We start from the raw sequence: 20,465 nt of genomic DNA on the forward strand, positions 1-20,465 counted from the left end.
AAGAGTAAAACGGAGAGCAATAACGTTAACCTTTATTCCTTTCCGTGCAGTTGGCAAAGTATGCGAATAGAGTTGATGCATGCTTATTTGCAATGTGTCTCTTGTTTCGCTCTCTCCTATTGCTCTCATGATGCTATGGCATATATATTATACAAAAGCACATTTTTGTTATTTTCAAGCTCATTTCATTTTCAAGTAATTTTGTTCTTTATCGCAAAGCATTAGATTCGTATTTTTTTATTTTTCCATTATGGTAACCATTTCCATTTTAGGGTAGTCCGAAAAATCAACTTTTTCCTCTTTTTTTCCTAAAAAGGGCTTTTTTAAAAAAATCTTAACTTTTGAACTACTACACCGATTTCGATTATCGACATATCAAATTAAAGACAATCTAATCAACTAATCTTCTTTTGGAAGAATATTACATAAAAATAATAGTCAGTATCGCGTTCAGGAAAAATATTTCATTGCAAACGAAATCGACTGTTATGTGAAAACATTTCGAATCGATCACAATCACGATCCTTACATTTGGTGGCAGTTTTAAGTATAAATTCAGTTGACGAGATTTGCTAGAAATAATTGCATGAAACGTCATCTCGTTTTTTTGTCATCTGAATCCCGAAATTCGATTTTTGATAATGTCCCTTGGGTGATTTTACGGTTTTCAAAAAAACTGAAACTTTGGCGGCTGTGCGACACTAGAAAATTAGCTGAAATTTAATGTGAATGAGCTGAAATTTTGTATAAAGTATTTATTTGTGCCCTTTTCGAAACTTCGAAGGTTACTTTTTCCCATACATTTATTGGCACTCTAATGTGCATAATATGCAACAAAACAACAATTAAAAAAATACGTTTTCCTCTAAAATATTTTTACGTAATTCTCGCAGCAGGAATTGTCTTTCCATTGGCAACCCGTTTTCCTCAGCCCAAATAATAACTTTTTCGATATTCCACATAAGGCTGTTCTATTTGAATCCCAATTTTTGGACTCTTCATCTTCATCAACCTAATGTAGTTCCAAAACTGATGGAGCATTCGCAGTCGCAGAGGAATATCGGCAGTCGAAAACGAATTTTCATCATCGTAGAAATATGTGTTTAGATGCAAATAATGTTGACTATGTCGTCGTCGTTCAAATCCTAAACTTCACGTCCTCGTCGTGCACGGTATTGTCCTGGTCAATAAATTTCTTCAGGATCGAAAGCATGCATTCTTTTACAACCGACAACGTGTTATTAGCATTTTCCATAACTTGACAATGGAATCAGTCGGCTATGCGGATGATACACTTTCCCGGCTCTCGCTGGTATCCAAGGGATCGAGGAAGCCAACAGGCTAGCGAAGTTGTTATCGTACATACTTAGCAATGAGTCAAATTCTTACGTGGATGCATGCGAACTGTGAACCTACGTTAGTGGTAGTGGTACGGATTAAGAGGAGGTCTCGATGTCGTTTTCTAGCTACAAAAGTTATCATGGCGATGTTTGCAAAAACATGACATTCGCACAATCACAGACTAATATATAATTGTTCCACCACCATCGTTATTCCACATTTCTTGTAAATAAAGCATTAAATATTGATGATAACCATTGCATTATTTGACAACACATAAAAGCAATAACAATGTATTCATGTCATGCAGAAATACACAAGCACTCTCCACCAGACGGCATGAAAACCAATGTTTTGTGTCATTTCATTACGTTCCACGACGAATTTTAAGTTGCGAACAAAATTGCACCATGATTTCGTTCACAACACGACGTACTATCGACCCTCCACAGCGATGTTGACCTTTCGCTGGCAGAAGCAAGATTGATTAATAGAAATTAAGAGCTTTTTGAACTCTGGTCTGGAAGTGTTTGTTCTCTGCAATTACATTTCAAGCGATTGAATCAAAGTTGCTCCTTGTGGACGCTACGGATAGGTAAACACACAAGTGAGCTGAACAAATATATGGTATAACGGGAATGTTTCTAATTTTCATCAAGTATTAGGAAGTAAAATTTAAGAATTAGAAATTGAGAGCTTTGTCTCGTTGATGTATTTTTTTTTTATATAGTGTTAAATATATCGAGTTTTTTTTGTCAGAAAAAAGTATTATTTATAATGAGTACAATGTAGCTCACTTCATTAAAAAATGAGCTTGTTGAACGCTTCCAATGTTATCCCAATAGAAATTTATTAATGAAATTAGTTGCTTAGTAGAAAATTTTGGCGATCCTGATGCGTGCTTCTGTCGTAATTTTTTCGTACTCTTTAAAAAGCCAATTTGATTTTTTTATAATTACTCTAAGCCTTAAAAACGGCCCTTGATTGTTCGCTGTCTAGAGCGATACTGGGGATTTGAGGTTTTTGCAATTAATAGCTACATCTCTTCTTCTTCTTCTTCTTCTTCTTCAATGGCACTAACGTTCCTAGAGGAACTTCGCCGTCTCAACGTAGTATTACTTGCGTCATTTTTATTAGTACTTAGTTGAGATTTCTATGCCAAATAACACGCCTTGAATGCATTCTGAGTGGCAAGCTCTAGAATACGCGTGATCACAGTGCAAGTCGGAGGAAATTTCTTTGACGAAAAATTCCCCCGACCAGAACGGGAATCGAACCCGAACACCCGGCATGTTAGTTATGACGCTAACCACTCGGCCAAGGGAGCACCATCTCTACATATGGCAAGTGATACCAGCTTGTTATTTCTATTTCTAATGCTAGGATAGTAACTACTCAACCTTTTGTTCATACTTACAATGTATTATCCATCATACTTGACGAACATTTAAAAACACATTTGTTTAATATTTAAGACGAACCCCTCAATTGGTTGGGTAGTGTAAAGGTCATTGCATTCACATGTTCAAACGAACCGTTGGGTACCTTCGTTCTCTTTCAATAAAACAAAAGCTAGAGAAAAAACTATAACTCAACATCGATTCAACGAACAGTGACCGAACTAAATCAACGAACAGCTCACACACTAAATCAACCTTCTCAAAACCAACCTCAGTTTTTAGGCATCATAAATTTTTGACTTATTCCGGCATGTCTGAGGGAGGTTTCAACCACGTAACATTACGTTTCCCTCCGATCGGGCAGTCTCTTTGTGAATAAATTTGCATTGAGTGCCTTTTTCGGTGGTCGATCCAAATGAGTTTCGATTGGAACCCGTCTTTTTTTGTAAACAGTAAAAAATGAAACGTTTCATTCGATTTGTGTTTTATAGTAGTGGTGGTTAATCGAGACGCTGAAGCTTGCGCTATCCGGTCCTAATGCACCGACCCGTCGCTTCTCCTCTTCTCTAAATTTCGAATACTGTAAATGTGGTGGTGTTTCCCATGCGTGTAGTTGTGACACAGTGAAGCTTATCAGTTGACCTTGAGATGTATTATTATGCATCATAACAGTAACTTATCAACGACAGACCCTGCGATTTGCTGCAATCCTCTTTACAATGAATGTGTAATTAGAATATATGATTTATTGTCGAAGGTGTGCTTTCCGACTTTCTATGTATTTTAGGAATTTTTGATACGTTTAATTACTCGAAATCATATGTAATTTATCCAAAAACGAATTAATTATTAAACACATAATCTCATAATATTTTTGTAACAAATATTCATTCGATTCTGTTCGATACTGATATGCTTTTTTCTCTTATTCCATTTGCTTTCCAGGAGGTTACGTATTGATGAATGGGGATACTGGTAAAATGCCCACGACTGCGGCGGTCTATCCGGCTGGTTCCGAAGCTGTTATCACCGGTGGTATGGCGGGATTAACAATGGTTGGACCACATTCCTCGCAAACCACACATCTCACACTGGCACCGGCGACAATCGTCCCTGGTGTCACAGCTGTTCCTGTCGTCGCCGATTACAGCGTCATGAATGGCACTATCAATAACAACGCCACATTGAATAATAACAATAACAAAACAAACAACAGCGGTAGTAGTAACAGCAGCAGCATCAGCAACAGTAATAACGCAATTGTGACGAATGAATCAGCCGCAGGTGATTACTACGCAGCCACATTGGACAGCAATGATTCTATTTCCACGTCTTCGGTTACCGCAATCAATAACAACAACAACCCAAACAGCAATCAGAGCAGTCTAACTGCGAGTAATACTAATAATAACATCAGTAGTAATGTTAGCAGGATACAAGCGCCTGGAAGCGCCACAGGCAATGGTAGCGCAGTTGCAATGACAGCTAATGCCTCCGCAGGCACTAATGACACTAGTAGTGCCGAAAACAGCGGCATGCCTATAGAGCAGTTGAAACAACAACTACAAACGCAGCTTGATTACTATTTTTCGAGGTAAGTAACTTCAATTTACTCACTCTTCCTCCAAGAACCGCCCACAGACTTGGTTAAAAAAAAGGGGAATCAATTCGTGTCGCTGACGCGAAAGAAATGCGACCAACTTCGGAGGCGCATAACGGAGAGAGGGAGAGTGAAGTCATTTTTTGCTTTGCGAGCGCGAATTGCATAAGCCGTAAGTGCGCGAAAGGTTCTGTAAAGAAGCGTGTAATTGCACATTACAAGGTACAATCACCGTACCATTATCCAAAGTTAATAACATTTGGCCGGTTGGCAAGCGTGTATATTCGACCGATTGGCCTATATATACGACAAAAAAGAGCTGCAATTGAGCATACTTACCCTCCATACGCGCCTGCGGTATAATCCTTCGAACTGACTCTTCTTCACGTGAGGAAACGTTTTTCTTACATTTATGGGGTTTCTTTTAGCGGGGTAGTTGAGATTAATGTTACTATGTTGATCGTAAGATCGCCAAAACGTTCGGCTAATGTGTGGAGTGACCCTAATAGTACAGAAAGCGTTTGGAAAAATGATGCTACGCTATTTTGCGAATAGGATATGTATGTCGAGCTGAAAGTCATTTCGTTCCTTTGGTCTATTTTTGTATTACAAAAGTCGTACTCGATCACAACTGGTCGCTCCGACTTCCGCTTCCGTTTCGTAGCTCTCGAGATTGCAATATTTGGAACAGTAAAATATCCACCGGTGAGAAGGTGAATGAAGAGTTTGGAAAGGCTTCATAGTTTGCATCAATCTGATAAACGCTAGGCTTGAGAACTTCAATAAGCTCATTAGCTCTCGCATTATCATTCAACATTGGTTGTTCAGCGCCCTGTGGTTTGTCTGCTTCATTCCTCATTCATGTTCCCGAGAAGATAAATTTACACTGTTCATTTTAACATCACCATGAGTTGTTCTTTTTACACGCATAATACAGTAATTAACATTTAATACGACATGCCGAGGCACCACTCAGTGTCGCGTTGGAGGCGATTTTGACCTGTAATTGGACATTGGCGATGAGAGTGGTACAGTGTCGGCGTCTGGTGGCGACTTTCAATGTGGGGCCATAATTTGAGCTTGAGCTTGGGTAGACTGTACAGTTCGTGGTTGCTCTCCGTGATTGACCTGAACCAGCGAAATTGCATAAGGTACACACCCAATGACGCTTGTGGGTAGCAAATCATTCTCATTGTGGAAGTTTCGGTGAATCGAGCTTCAAATAGTCAATAACGACGCCGGCTATATCCTTACAGTCACCAGGGGAAGGGAAGGAATGTTAGTATGGCATTCGCCGCTCGAATGCCATAAGGGTCGCCTTTAATCCGTGGTTTTCTAGCGATTATCAGAAAGGGATAGTTGTTAGTGGGGGAGGTAAGAAACAGGATTCACTGTGATGAGTGATGTGATGTGATTAGGAATTTATCCATAATAAACATGGATAAGAGCTATTACAACCATTCTCCTTGGAAGCTTTAGACTCTCTGCTCGGGTTCACAATAGTTTCAGGTTTTTTTTTCAAACATGTTGCTATAGAGATTCGTTATTCGTAGGCGGAGTTCACACGTTTTGACATCCTGATTTATAACATTAAATGAGCTTCAAAAACAAAATATATGCTACCCTCCCATACCAGTACAGCATTTGTATAACATATATGCCATAGCAATATAAGACCAATATTGCATTAACCCTTTCATTACGGCAGTGTTCTCCGCCAAAGTGCTACCCCTGTACGGAGCACTGCGCCGAAAAGTATGCACATCGCGCTGGTGTGATCGAAGAGCAGTATGAATTCCATGTCCGTCTAAAGACGACACTCGTACACACAGGACGTCGCGTGGATGTCGTCTATAGACGACGCTCGTAATGAAAGGGTTAACCCTTTCCGCATATTTTGCCACATACATGGCCCACGTCCGAAAGGTATACAGATTCGCGTTTATGCTTTCCTTTTTACCTTGCATTCCAGCCGGCTTGGATTCAATTCCTGCTTGGCAACGTTGGCCTTTTTTTTGTGCAATTCCAAGCTGACCTTCAGTCTGAGAAAAAGAGGTCTGGTCCCATACATACAAACATTTTAAAATTCATTTCACTATTCAGCACACGAAACAAAATATGAGCTGAATTAATTGAGAAATAAGACTTTTGTTCATAGAGCAATAAAAATGGCTTTGTAGCATAAGTTGAGGGCTATTTTTGACATAGTCATTTGACAGTTAAATGCCATTTCAATAACAGGATAATGATGAATTCACTTCAAGGAATTATGGATGGCGAATTTCTCATATTACAGGAATAAGAGTAATAAATTTGTTCTTATATCAAGGTATTTCACAACGAGGCGATTTTGGGCTTTCGTCCCCTCTTACTGTGTCTCGGGTGTCTCAGATGAGGGTTTCGAATCACGTTTTGGATTTTCACCAGGAGAAACCTTTAATTTTTTCTTTGGTTGAGGTCCAACTGGGCAACCAATCACGTCGTTACGATGTTTCTTTAGAAATTGTTTGAATGAGTCTCCAATTAACTCGGGCCTTACGCTATCAGATGGCAGTTCGTTAATGAGTTCGTGGGGATTCCATGGTACGATACCACACTTCCGGAAGCCCGATGTTAGAATACGTCTGCTAGTGCCTTTAAAAGTTTAATGATAAGGCTTCCGGCAGTCACCGTCAACAAAAAGTGACTTGACTAGAAAATGAATTGACTAGCGTTGACTAGCGAGAATGACTGGTGAACTAGTCCAGTCAGTGGTTATTTTAACTGACCCGACTAATGAATACAAATCTGCCTCTTCATTCAACTGACTTCAATCCACATCTCCATTTCCCCCGGACACTAATTTTATACCCGCGTACGCAATCTTATTTTACGTCCATATAAAGAGGAACGAAAGCTTGATTTCAAAAGTAGCTACCCCATCAATGGATGGTTTATTGTCTAACCATTGTGGACACAAACCAACGAACTTAGACGTTTATCAAGTATGCCATAAAGGTCCACGCGTTAGCATTAGTAAATAGTTAGCAAAATAGCACACACACACTGTACGCTATTTTATACGTGTGAGTAATTTTCGTGTACGATACAAAAAAGTCTAGCTCACCTGTAGCGTATGTCAAACCACGTTGAACTCAAACATCGATGCTTGCATAATGATACATGGGGGAGAGAGAGAGGAACGAATTCGTGTTGGGGGAAGTAGAGGGAGATAGCGACTAAACGCCCGACTGACTGTTTAGTCGTTTTGGCGGAGAAACTGCGCGAAGAAGCCAAAAGTCATCTCTGACTGAATACGGATATAGTCAGTCAGATAATCAGCTGACTATCCTCAGTTGACTATGACTATGCCGGGCCCTGCCTTTGGGAATAGTTGCATTGTTGCATGGCATGAAGTTTGCCAGGTCAGCCAGTGTATGAAATAATGTAACATTGTACTGAATACAACTCCAGTAGTTTGCGAAAAATGTGTGTTCAGTCGCCAAAATTCCTCCTCAAGTCTGTTTCTCTCAAAATTAGAGTAGAACCTCGATTATCCACTAGCGGAGAATACGCGGTGCGAGTTCCCCGCAAAGGCGAGTTCCATAGTAATTTTGCAAGCCTTTTCGAAATTTATCAGTGAAAGGATTTTGCTCTTTTCTTTTGTTCATGGCTATAACATTGGGCCTGATTCTCGAATACACTTCACGGTGGAAACGAAATAAACGGCACGCCATTGAACTACGTTTTACGTGTTAGTGAAGTGTCGAAGATAATGATGAGTTTTCAGGCAGAATGAGCACTTTTCAAATAAAAAATCATTAATGAAAATTAACTTGTTCGTATTAAACTGGTATTCAATGTGAGTGGAAAACTTTGTTTTCTTCATGTGATATAATAATCTCATACAAAAATTTCATCTGAAGATAATTTGATATTATAATGATAAGATAAGTGGGAAACTAATCTCGTATCCAGATGTCGACACCGTACCGTTGTCATCGCGGATACGTTACATTCCGTTTCCAGTGTATTCGTAGTGTATTCGAGAATCAGGCCCATTATCTGACCACTGGGGCAACCGACCTTACAGATGAATAGTTAATTGATTGTCCTATTGATAAAACAACATTTTCAACATAAAAATACCTTTCTCTTCATTTTCAGTCCTTTATTGCGTTATCCGGATTTTTTGTTGTTGTCCGTGGTGACTTGCCATACCATTTTGCGAATAATCAGGCTTCTACTGTATTTGGAAATAAAGTGTTTTTATTTCATATTATATGTGACTTAAAAACGATCATTTAGAAGATTGTAAATGGGAAGCCCTGGGATCGAACCCACGGTCGTTCGTTTGGTGAGGGGATACACAACAAATTTAGCTACGAGAAGACCCTCAAAATAAATGGGAACTTCGCCCCATTTAACATACATTCAGCTCAATCGGATTTAATTGAACAAAGCTGCATAGGGTACGCAACATTTCGCAAGAAATCCCGGTCGAAAATTCGAGATGATCATTTTCATCAACATCTTAATGTGCATTTAACATGTCGTCGGCCATGATTTACGAGAGGCGATCTGGCGTAGTGGTTAACATCTGTACCTCTCACTCTAAAAGTCACGAGTTCAATTCTTATTCTCGATATTCTTTCTTCGGAATGGAAGTAAAGCCGTGGTCCGAGTTACGACCCTGTCAAAAGGCTAAAAGTCACTTTAATACAGCAACACAAAATTGGTGACTTACTAAGAATGTAAGGTATCTAGTTACCTCTTCATTTCACCCGAATGTATTTGAACAAGGAAACCGAACGGTGGTGGTGATTGCATTGAACCATCATCAAGCGTAAACGCTCCTGACAGGTGGTAATTTCTTAGCTTGTTGTGCTAATCGCCGCCACCCGTGCGGTTAGGTGTGGTGTGTGCGTTCTAATGAAGCAAGATAAGGTAGTTTTAGTTGTGTAATCTCACTCGGTTCTATTCCGAAAGAATGCGCCGCTGGGCTTTTCCCTAGCGACAAAGTCATGCTGTTTCATACAACCGTCTGTCGTCTTTTTTTCTTTTGCACCACGCTCTTCGTGGTATGTCATTTGGTTTCTGGTTCATCGAGAGTTGTTCGTTGGTACGATGCAGCTACTGGTGGCGTCCCAAGAATCACTGTAATTACGTGGCCTCTGTTAAATTTGCATTGCTCTTTCCGTCAGTATTGCAAGGGGTAAAGAAGTGTTTTCATGCTCGATTTGCGGGGAATATAATGATTGAACTTATATAGTAAACATAATTTTTATTAGAGTTGTTTCTAACGCTTATTTTTTCTTATGCTTTACAGAGAAAATCTAGCCAACGACACATATCTGCTATCGCAGATGGACAACGATCAGTACGTACCCATCTGGACGGTGGCTAACTTCAACCTTGTTAAGAAACTCACAAAGGATATTAAGCTCATCACGGAGGTGCTGCGAGAATCGCCTAATGTACAGGTGGACGAAGGGGGCCTTAAAGTTCGGCCAAATCACAAACGATGTATTGTTATCCTAAGGGAAATACCGGACAATACACCCATTGAGGAAGTGAAGGTAACCTCTATGAATGGTTCTGTACGGATAGAATTATTCATTCTCTGTATTACTTCCAGAACATATTCCAAGGTGAAAACTGTCCACGCTTCATCTCCTGCGAGTTTGCTCACAACAATTCCTGGTACATCACGTTCGAATCGGACGATGATGCGCAACGAGCGTTTCGATATCTTCGTGAGGATGTAAAGGAATTTCAGGTAAGTTCAACAGTAGTATTCGAATAATAAAAATCAGCATATTCTTCGCATTTCTTGTAGGGAAAACCAATCATGGCACGAATAAAGGCCAAACCGATGAACCGGCTTCCTATCGCTGGAGTACAACTGAAGAATGGCTTCCGAACGACGCCACCACCGGCTGCGGCTACAGCCGTGGCAGTTCCGCCAGGGCCGGCTGGTGCGTCCGCAGCCGCTGCTGCTGCCGCCGCTGCAGCTGCAGCAGCGGCAACCGTTTATGATCCTACTCAGGCAGCCGCCGCTGCTTTCCCCGGACAGCAGAGGTACATTACTCTTCAGCATAATGCCGGAGCGATACCGCAAGGAGCTGCTGTACCGGCATACAATGCGCCGCTCCACATGTTTGTAAGTTGATTAAACAAGATGGGAAAATGTCCATCGAATCACTGATACAACGGAAAATATTTCCAGCCCTTCCAACAGCAGTTCTATCCGGGAATAATGCAGCCGTGGCCAGCAGCACCTCCTCCAGCACAAAATTACTACGATTTGAGCACATTCGTGACGAGCAATGGGCTCGCCCCGCAGGTCACATTTGCTACCGCTAAGCAACAGAATGGCCGTTTCAATATACCAGGTGGTATAGGAACTCATCGTGGAAATATGCGAAGCAAACGGCAGCCTAATCCTTCGATACCAACTGGTAGCAATGAGCAGCGATCCGGTGTAACCAATGTCACTGGTGGTAGTTCTGGCGGTACGAATACTGTAGGCGGTCAAAACTCTATGGTCTCTTCAGGGGTTAACGATAATCAATCGAACCATCGCGTATCGAACCAACAACCACATTACCATCAACAGACAGCTCCACAGCAGCAGCATCAACAATCACAGCCACATTACCAACAGCAATCGGGTGGCGGTGGAAAGAACTCCTCCTTGCTGGGACATGGTGGGAAGTCCTACCACAAGGACCCGACTATAGTGTCACACTATCAGCATTATCAGCCACAGCAGCAGCAACTCTATAACAATCACCAACAGCAGCCTCATCATCATCACCAACAGCAGCAACCAGGCGATGAAACTGGTAACAATGCTACGGTTACCGGTGGTATGCGTTCGGGAGGTAACAATACTGGCGGTAATGTAGATCATTACCAATCGAACGATGATACCAGTGGTTACAGCAGCTTGCCATACAACGGAGGACGAAGTAAGAATTTGGATGCCCAGCAGCAACAGCCGGCCGGTTCATGGGTATCGAATCAATCTCGACGCCACACACGACGAAGAAAAGACGAGATGGACAATGGAAGCGCTGGTCCTATGTATAGCAGTGGAGGAAGTGTTCGATCTAGTAATATGGGCTACAATAGTAATAGTAATAACCCTAGCAGTAGTATGAACAACGGTGCAAACTCCAACATCAAAGTTATGAACACAACTAGTCTCAATCAATTGATACCAACGTCAGGAGGACCCCCGCACGGGCGTGGTGCACGTGGAGGTCCTGGCGGGAACAATGAAAATATTCACAATACAGCCTCGGGAAACGTCATAGCGTCGATGGGTGGCGAAGCTGGCGGCGGTGGTAGTCACCATCATCACCACAGTGGTGGAGGTGGTGGGGGTTATCATCCACATCATCATCGGAATGCGGCCACTGCTGGGTTTCACCAGCAGCATCCGCACAATCACCAGCAACAGCAGCAACAGCAGCAACAACAACAGCAGCAATCGCACCTGCAGCAGATGTGCAGCAACAGTAACACAGCGCAACAACAGAATGCCACCAGCACCACCCAATCGACGCAATTTGACCTTGAACCAGCTGCATTTCCGCCACTTCCCGGCCACGATGATAACATTACCAGTGGGGGCCGTAACAAACACCACTCCCGCGATTACCATCACCAACAGCAACAGCCACTTCCTCATGGCAGCAATAGCCAGTCCAACGCTGCCGGTGGTAGCAACCAAGGTTCCTCTACTGATCACGCGCCCACCTATGCCGGAGGCAGTGTGTCCGATACTCCTGCCTGGGGTGAGAGCAGATTAGCCGATGTCGTAAAAGGTGAGTTTCTATCGGTTCACGAAGGGGTTGCATGCGGTGTCATCGCACAGAGTTCGAACTGACAAATTTTTTTTGGAAAGATTATCTCCAGAGGTTCACTACCTATTGAGGTACTAATTTTCAGTTTGTGATAGGGTTGATGGGACTATTGAGAGAAGAAGATTTAACAATTGAAACTTCAAGAATTACGTTTATGACACTATAAACTGAAGTGGTGTTTGGTTACAGACTTTTATGTAGTAAACTGGTAATCTGGGTCGACTATAATTAACAAAACAAAAAACATGACCACTAACAAACAATGACGCAACTTACTGACGAAGAGCATTTACACTTTACGGACCGCTCACGAGTTTTCTCGGGCCTGATTCTCGAATACACTTCTGGTGGAAACGAAATAAACGGCACGCCATTGAACTACGTTTTACGAGTTAGTGAAGTGTCGAAGATAGTAATGAGTTTTCAGGCAGAATGAGCACTTTTCAAATAAAAAATCATTAATGAAAATTAACTGTTTGGTATCAAACTGGTGTTCAATGTGAGGGGAAAACTTTGTTTTCTTCATGTGGTAAAATAATCTCATACAAACATTTCATCTGAAGATAATTTGTTCTTATAATGATAAGTTTTAGTGGGAAAATATTATCGTATCCAGATGTCGTCACCGTAGCGTTATCATCGCGGATACATTTCAGTTCGTTTTCACCGTGAAGTGTATTCGAGAATCAGGCCCCTCATTTTCGCGTTCCTTCTTTACGTACTTGTGTGAAATAAAAATAAATTTAAAAAAAAATAATAGTTTTTGTTGCGTGCAAGTTTTTGTTCAAAGTCTTGCTGGATTGCTTGTATAAAGAATTATTTTAATTGAAATAAATTAATTGTTTATCATGTAACATCTTTCACAATCATGCTCATTAGATAGAGAATTGAATAATTCATCTTTCCACATAATTCTTTTGTTTTCTTGATCGTGACAGAGAAAAGTTATAGACTGAAATGTGATCATGGGTCAAATAATTTACCTATTTTCCAGCCACAATTTTATTAACCGGAAATGGGTCCGAGAAAAGGAAAAAAGTTATTTGAAATGACCCAAAACTCATTCTCGAGATAGTACTTATTGAAAAAATTTTTTCTATCTTTTTATCTATCTTATTGAATATTTTTATCTATCTTTAGCAATATTTCCATTGGTTGGAAAGGGTCTAAGAAATGTTATAGCCAAAAGTCTATACAACTTGTATGAGGAAATTAATTAATTCAAAGAAAACTTAAAATAAATTATTTGAAAGTACCCAAACCACATTTTTGAGATAATACTCATTGGATATAGAATATTTTTATCCATCTTCAGCCAAATTTTCGTTGGCCGGAAAAGAGTCTGAGAATAGTTATGGGACAAAATTTACACAAGTTGTAGGAGGGAAATCAATAAATTTAACGAAAATGGAAATAGAGCATTTTCACACTGGAAAAAAAATTGATGAAACAGAGTGCGAAGTCGAAATTATTAGGCGATTTTTGGAATGAAGATGGGATATGAATCACTTTAAAGCATAATTTATATAGATTTACACGGAATATTTTACAGAGAAATTTGTATCTCGATGTATGTAGATAAGGGTGCCAATGAAAATGGTCATCTCGAGTTTCAAAAAGTTACCCCATAAAAAATGTTCATCACCTCGAAAAAACACCATATGCAAAATATCAGCTCAATCGGACTTAAGGGAGAGTGGCGCAAAGCGGTCAAAGTTTCAGTTTTTTGAAAATCGAAAAACCACCCAAGGGTGAAGTAAAGGAAATCGGGGTTTTCGATTTTTTTTTTGATGCCAAATGTCTTAAAATGGCATGAAACGTCGAGATCTAGTGTTATCTCGAAAAAAAATTTTTTGTCAAAAATAGGCACTCTGGGACTTTTTTGCACTCTGTTTTTGTTCGGCATGCGAAACGAAAAGTATGGTTTAGGGTGCCAATAGAAATAGTTATCCCGATTTTGCATTCGGAACTCGCTACGAAATGTTGATTTGCACAATAATATACCCTATGCAAAATATTAGCTCATTCGAACTTCATTTACTGGTGTCACAAACATTAAAACTTGAGTTTTTTTGAAAAACGAAATATCACCGGAAATCGAGGTGTTGAAAAAAAAATAGGATGCCAAATGTCTTAAAATTGCATTACTCGTCGAGATTTACAGTTATCTCGAAAAAAAATTTTTGTAAAAAAAGGTTTTTTTTTGCTCTTGGTCGTTTTTCCGTCTGACAAATTGATTTTTGAAAAATAAATTTTTTGTTGAGATAACTGTAAATCTCAACGTGTCATGCAATTTTAAGACCTTTGGCATCAAATTATTTTTTGAAAAACCTCGATTTCCATGAGTGCCGATTTTTGACAGAAAAAGTTTTTTCGAGATGACACTAGATCTCGAAGTTTCATGCCATTTTAAGACATTTGGCATCAATTTTTTTTTCGAAAACCCCGATTTCCTTTGCCCTTGGGTGATGTTTCGATTAAAAAAAAAATAAGGAAGGAAGGTATTGAATTAGAGAGACTTTAAACTCTGAGAGTTCATTCGTCTCTTAAAAAATAAAACTGACCGCTTTGCACCATTCTCTCTTAAGTCCGATTGAGCTGAAATTTGGTATAGGATGTTTTTTCGAGGTGGTGAACATTTTGTATGGGGTAACTTTTTGAAATTTTAAGGATTTTTTCCCCATACATTCATTGGCACCCTAATGTAGTGGACAAAAATATCGGGAAGAAATGAGAAATCGATTTCTTTCTGTTTTTTCAAAGTTAGCAGATCCAATTGACGTTATCAACTATCTTTTATTTGATTTCTATAACGTTGTTGTAGGACCATTCAATACAGAGATATTATTGTTTCGAATTCGTAAAAAAATAGTTCAATAAATGATCGTCGAAAAAACAGTTTTGAAAACTCAAATAAATTCTATACACCCAGGATTTTTTACGCGGGGGATAGAATTTTGTTATAATTTGTCGCGGTACACCATAGTAGAATGTACTTTGAGTATTTTCTCAAATTTTCATTTCCAAGCTTATTGAGAATGAGAAAAAAGAAAAAAAACTTATTTTCTCACTATAGCTCTTATAGTGAACCATATAGGAGAATTATCTTATTTTCTGGTTTGGTACCCTATAAATATATTTCCATAGTCCTGGTGATACTGTTTGAGGAACTTTTTACGAACCCATGAATACAACACAACTATAGATTATAGGAAAATAAAAAAAGGAATTAAAAAGCATTTTCAGACTCATTAAATGTTTTCGTACCGCATAGTTCTCGAAGCTGTGCACCCGTGGCCGAGTGGTTAGCGTCTCACATTATCATGCCGTGTGTTCGGGTTCGATTCCCGTTCTGGCCGGGGGGATTTTTCGTCAAGGAAATTTCCTTCGACTTGCACTGTGGTCACGCGTATTCAAGAGCTTGCCCCTCAGAATACATTTAAGGCGTGTTATTTGGCTTAAGAAATCTCAACCAAGTATTAATAAAATGACGCTAGTTAATGCATACGTTGAGACGGCGAAAGTTCCACAAGGGAACGTTAACACCATTCAAAAAAAAAAAAACAAATACAGAAAACACATACGAACATATTTTAACATATATAGAGCAGTACTGAGTTTCAAAATTTATTTAAAAAAAATTTGGGAATATATATTTTTTGTATCGTGCAACATTGTGAAAATTCTGAAAAAAATCACACATATCTATAAAAGGCGTAGGAACACATTTAAATACGAATTAGAGTAGTGCTGATTTTTTTAGTACTTCAATTTTATAGGAACTTATTTTTTGATTATATTTCTCGATATATCATAGTAAGATGCACATCCAGTTTTTTTCAAATTTTTATCTCGAAGCTATTGAGAATGGTGTGCTGAAAATTGAAAGGTACGTTTTCACCATAGATCATATGGTGAATTACATAGGGATTCGAAAAATAGTCAAAATTTCAATACAATATTTTCCACAGAGCTGGTGATTTGGTTTGGGAGCACTTTTTACTTCCTTACCTAGCCAGAGCCTGTCCCTGTACACCTCGTGAACGTTTTGGCCAATAAGTTTTCTCATACCCTATTTCCGACCAATCAAAATATAGCTAAAGATAAATAAAAATATTCTCTATCGCATGAGCTTGAACTTGAACAAATGAATGAACTTCCTCGAAAATGTGTTTTGGGAATAACTTTTTTCAATTTCCTTGAAATTAATTTATTTCACCCATACAAGTTGTACTGGTTTTTGCCTAGAACTTTTCTTAGACCCTTTTTAGACCAATAAAAAGTTGGCTAGAGGTAGATAAAAATATTCTCTATGGAATGAGTATTTTCTCAAAAATGTGTTTTGGGTCCTTCCAAATAACTTTTTCTATTTTCTTTGAATTTATTAATGTCCCTCCTACAACTTGTATACGTTTTGGCTCTCTATATATCTTCTCTCTATATATATTCTCTATCCAATGTGTATTATCTCAAAAATGTGTTTTGGGTCCTTTCAAATAACTTTTTTTCAAATTTAAATTAAAATAATTAATTAATCTCATACAACATGGCCTATTAACTTTTCTCAGACCTTTTTCCGAATAATAAAATTGTGTCTGGAAGATAGGTAAAATATTTCTCTATCAAATAACTTCGATAACTCTATTCGAACACCTTTTTTTGATTTGCGAAATTCTGTATATTTTCCTCAAGTTTCAATTTATAACTTTTCTCTGTCACAATCAAGAAAATGCTCTATCTAATGAGCATGATTTTGAAGGTTATTACTTGTTAAACAATCAATTTATCACACAAGTCAAAACGTGCGGTCCCAGGCATATGTCTTACAGATTTCTTCCCGGTCCTTAATGTGTTAAGAGTTGCATCCGTTTGATGGTCTCCTCTTACATAATGGGTAAAAAATAGGAATTGCGAGGAACTAGTCGGTTCCCTCCTATCTTCAATACCAAAGGGTCTCGAATATTACCTTAATCCCTTAACAAATTCTAACTTTCAACTCTCAGGTACCGCACTCACAACGAACGTTTCGTCGAAAGCAAAAAACGCAATATCATCCCCTCCGCCACAGCCAATCCAAAGCAGCAGCAGCAACAGTAGTAGCAACAATAGCGAACTTAGTCAAAAAAACGCCACAGCTTCGGCAACTTCCGAAGTGAGCGCAGCCGCCGGACATGATCAGCAGCAGCCTTTTTCGGTACCCGTCGTCATATCGGTGCAACACCAGCAGCTAAACTCCAAAGCTGCGAATGATTCCCTTCATGGCGCCAGCAGCGAGTTCACCTCCTCAGCTGCAGCCATCGCCAATAGCAACAACAGCAGCTGCAGCACCAATAACTCTAGCAATGTAACTAGTAAACCTCCTCCTGTGATAAAATGTACAACAACCAGTACGTCTGCAAGCATCACTGCTGACAAATCAACTAAGACTGAAGAGTCATTGCTACAAGCGAATGGCCCGGAATCGACAACACCAACGACGGTGACAGCAGCAGCAGCAGGAGCAGTTGCCTTAGGTAATGGCTCAACGGTGGCTACTCGCAAGGTTGTTGACACTGCTGGTACTGTAAACTGCCCTACTACTACTAACGCCGCAACTATGACGTCTATCGAGTACGTAGTTGCCGTGTCTTCTTCCTCATTACCCGCTGCCGGTGGCGGCTCTAAGCAGCAACATCAACCGTCGATCACTTCTACTACTAACGCATCAACTGTGGCTGTGACTTCTGCATCGACAATGACTGTGCCGATATCGGCAGCCAAAACGAACGCTAACAACGCCAGCTCCTACCCAAAGCAAGGTGGATATAAAAATTTCAAATCTCCGACCACACCTACGGCAGCTTCCTTCGCTGCTTCCGGCCCATTCTCTTTGTCGTCTGTGTCGTCATCTGTCAGCTCACCAGTGGCTGCTGCTCCGCCTCCATTCTCGCTCCAGAACCATCCACCACTGGGTGGATTGTCCGCAGCGATTCCCGAACCACAGCAGCAACAGCCGCAACAGATACACACGCAAGTACGCCTAAGCTACGCCCAGGTCGCTCAACATCTGAAGGAACAGCAGCTGAAAGAAAAGGAACACCAGGAAAGCAACAATAAAGTCGTTGAGAAGGAGAACAACGCTCAGCAGACAGTCGCTGCCAGCAGTGGGCACATCAACAGCAACAACAACAACAACAACAACAACAATAGCAGCAACAACAAGAAGAAAGATTCACCGCCGAGTTCAAGACTGTCAATCTCGTCGCAGCAATGCAACGATGGTTTTAGGGAACAAAGAGGTGAGTAGAGGTTTTTTTTCTGTGGCTATATGTGGAAAAGAATTATGAAACAGACTGACTGACCAACGCGATGTATAGCAATTGCGATAAAGAGCTGTGAATGAGCTAGCCCACTTTATGTGAAATAATATTATTCAGTCTAATCAATAGGAGGAATATTTCTTCATCTGTTCCTTCTTCAATCTTCAACTTTATTTTTCTGTCTTCCATTTCTTTTCTTTGGATATGTTACATTTTCAGTTTCTGAAGGTTTTTAAAACTATAAAGTACAAAAAAACTCACATAAATTTTACAATAACCTCCTGTTCCGGCTACCGCCGAATATATGAGTACTCAACATAAGCTCCAAGATTTTCATACAGTCCACATACAGTGTTTCATACAGTCCGACAATCGAATACCGATTTTTGATCCGAATCCGAACACCTCCTGAAGATATGTCATCGAATCCGTTAAATAGTGACTAAACTGAAACAACTGCGCTGGCCAATAATCAAAATTACAACACAGGCATTCGCCAAAAAATATTTTTTTTCAGCTTGATCGTTAATGGGATAAACAACTATTTTTTTCATACTTACATTTATTGAATCTTCCATGATGTGGAAATATCAATATTTGGTTATGCATTTGGTTCTAACATAATAAAGTAATACGTTTGTTATCAATTCTTACAGTTAAAATTTCATATGTGTGTTGGAGCACAACACTAATGTTTGACCACGTTCAAATAATTAACGTTTTTTTCTCCAGACGTGTTACCATAGGTTGACCGAGTCGCCTTGCTAGTGGATTTGGATGATTCTTCAGCTTTTCCGCATATTTTCTCGTTTTATGAAGTTCTTCTTTAACCGTCGCCATCCCTAAATCTCGACGTATGACACTATTGCGGAGGTGCCAAGGGACGCCAGTAATTCGTCTTAGCAGTTAATTTTGTACTCTTTCGATGATTTCGATGTTACTTGCTGAAGCTGTTTGCCAAAGTTGACAGCCTAAATGCCAAATAGGCTTCAACATGGATTTGTATAGAAGTAGTTTGAACTCTAGTTTTAATTTCGAATTCCTCCCGATTAGCCGATTAGATTTGATTTGCTCGCAATTCCAATTGCGTTTTCTTTGCTCCTATGTGTTCCTTCCAGGTTAGACGGCTATATATAGTATACACCGAGATATTTAATTTCATTCGATTGAGGCACTGCAGATCCATTGAACTTGATTTGTGGGCATATGTTCTGATAAAGCGTGAACGTTGACACATTTTGTTTCATTTGCTTTAATTCTTCATTTTTGAAGCCACTTCTCCAAGATATGTTATGTGTTCCTGGAGATCTCGTGAAGCAATCGTTCTGTTTTTGGGACTGCTGAGAGAGAATAGCTGTGTCATCTGTGAAGTTCCGCTCGGTCGGGAGATCAGCTGTGTAGATAAGATAGAGAATTGGCCCAAGAACACTGCCCTGTGGAACGACAGCATAAATTTCTCGATCTGATGATGGAGTTTGGTTATACCGAACATGAATCTTTCTTCCCAGTAGATAAAAACGCATAATTTCATATACTTGTGGTAGCATATTTTTAATTTTATAGAGTAGTTCTTCGTGCCAGACAAGGATGGAAAACAAGGGAGCATGATATGATTTACGATTAATCGCAAACTGCACAGATCACAATCTGTGCAAACTGCGACTAATTATTAATCCTCACCCATCATAACCAAATGATTTTCTCTTGGTAACTCTGAGTTGACCAAAGCATTGCTAGACTGAAACTAGTTCGAATAATTGAGTTAAGTGCGATTCACATACAACATCTACGTCACGTTCACGTTCCGTCCCGTCATGTTGCGTCAATTATTCTTCCAAGCAGTTCTTATACAAAAATTCACATACACCGGCAACGGCAACTTCGACTTGCCGTGGTGTATGTGAATGCTTCAATAGGAATTGCATGGAAGAATAATTGACGCAACGTGACGTGACGGAACGTGAACGTGACG

At 39.8% G+C, this 20,465-nt stretch overlaps 1 protein-coding gene across 7 annotated transcripts in view; it reads left to right on the top strand.

The window, feature by feature from the left end:
- LOC129764301 (la-related protein Larp4B) overlaps positions 1-20,465 on the top strand; it is a 95,438-nt gene that overhangs the window by 60,480 nt on the left and 14,493 nt on the right. For all 7 annotated transcript variants that reach the window (XM_055763252.1, XM_055763253.1, XM_055763254.1 and 4 more), the window contains 6 exons: positions 3,687-4,335; positions 9,650-9,899; positions 9,959-10,099; positions 10,160-10,483; positions 10,550-12,155; positions 17,198-18,472. In XM_055763252.1, coding sequence (XP_055619227.1) covers positions 3,687-4,335; positions 9,650-9,899; positions 9,959-10,099; positions 10,160-10,483; positions 10,550-12,155; positions 17,198-18,472 — 4,245 coding nt within the window. The remainder of the gene's footprint in view (positions 1-3,686; positions 4,336-9,649; positions 9,900-9,958; positions 10,100-10,159; positions 10,484-10,549; positions 12,156-17,197; positions 18,473-20,465) is intronic.

This window comes from Toxorhynchites rutilus, chromosome 2 (genome assembly GCF_029784135.1).
Source record: "Toxorhynchites rutilus septentrionalis strain SRP chromosome 2, ASM2978413v1, whole genome shotgun sequence".
Classification (NCBI taxonomy): domain Eukaryota; kingdom Metazoa; phylum Arthropoda; class Insecta; order Diptera; family Culicidae; genus Toxorhynchites; species Toxorhynchites rutilus.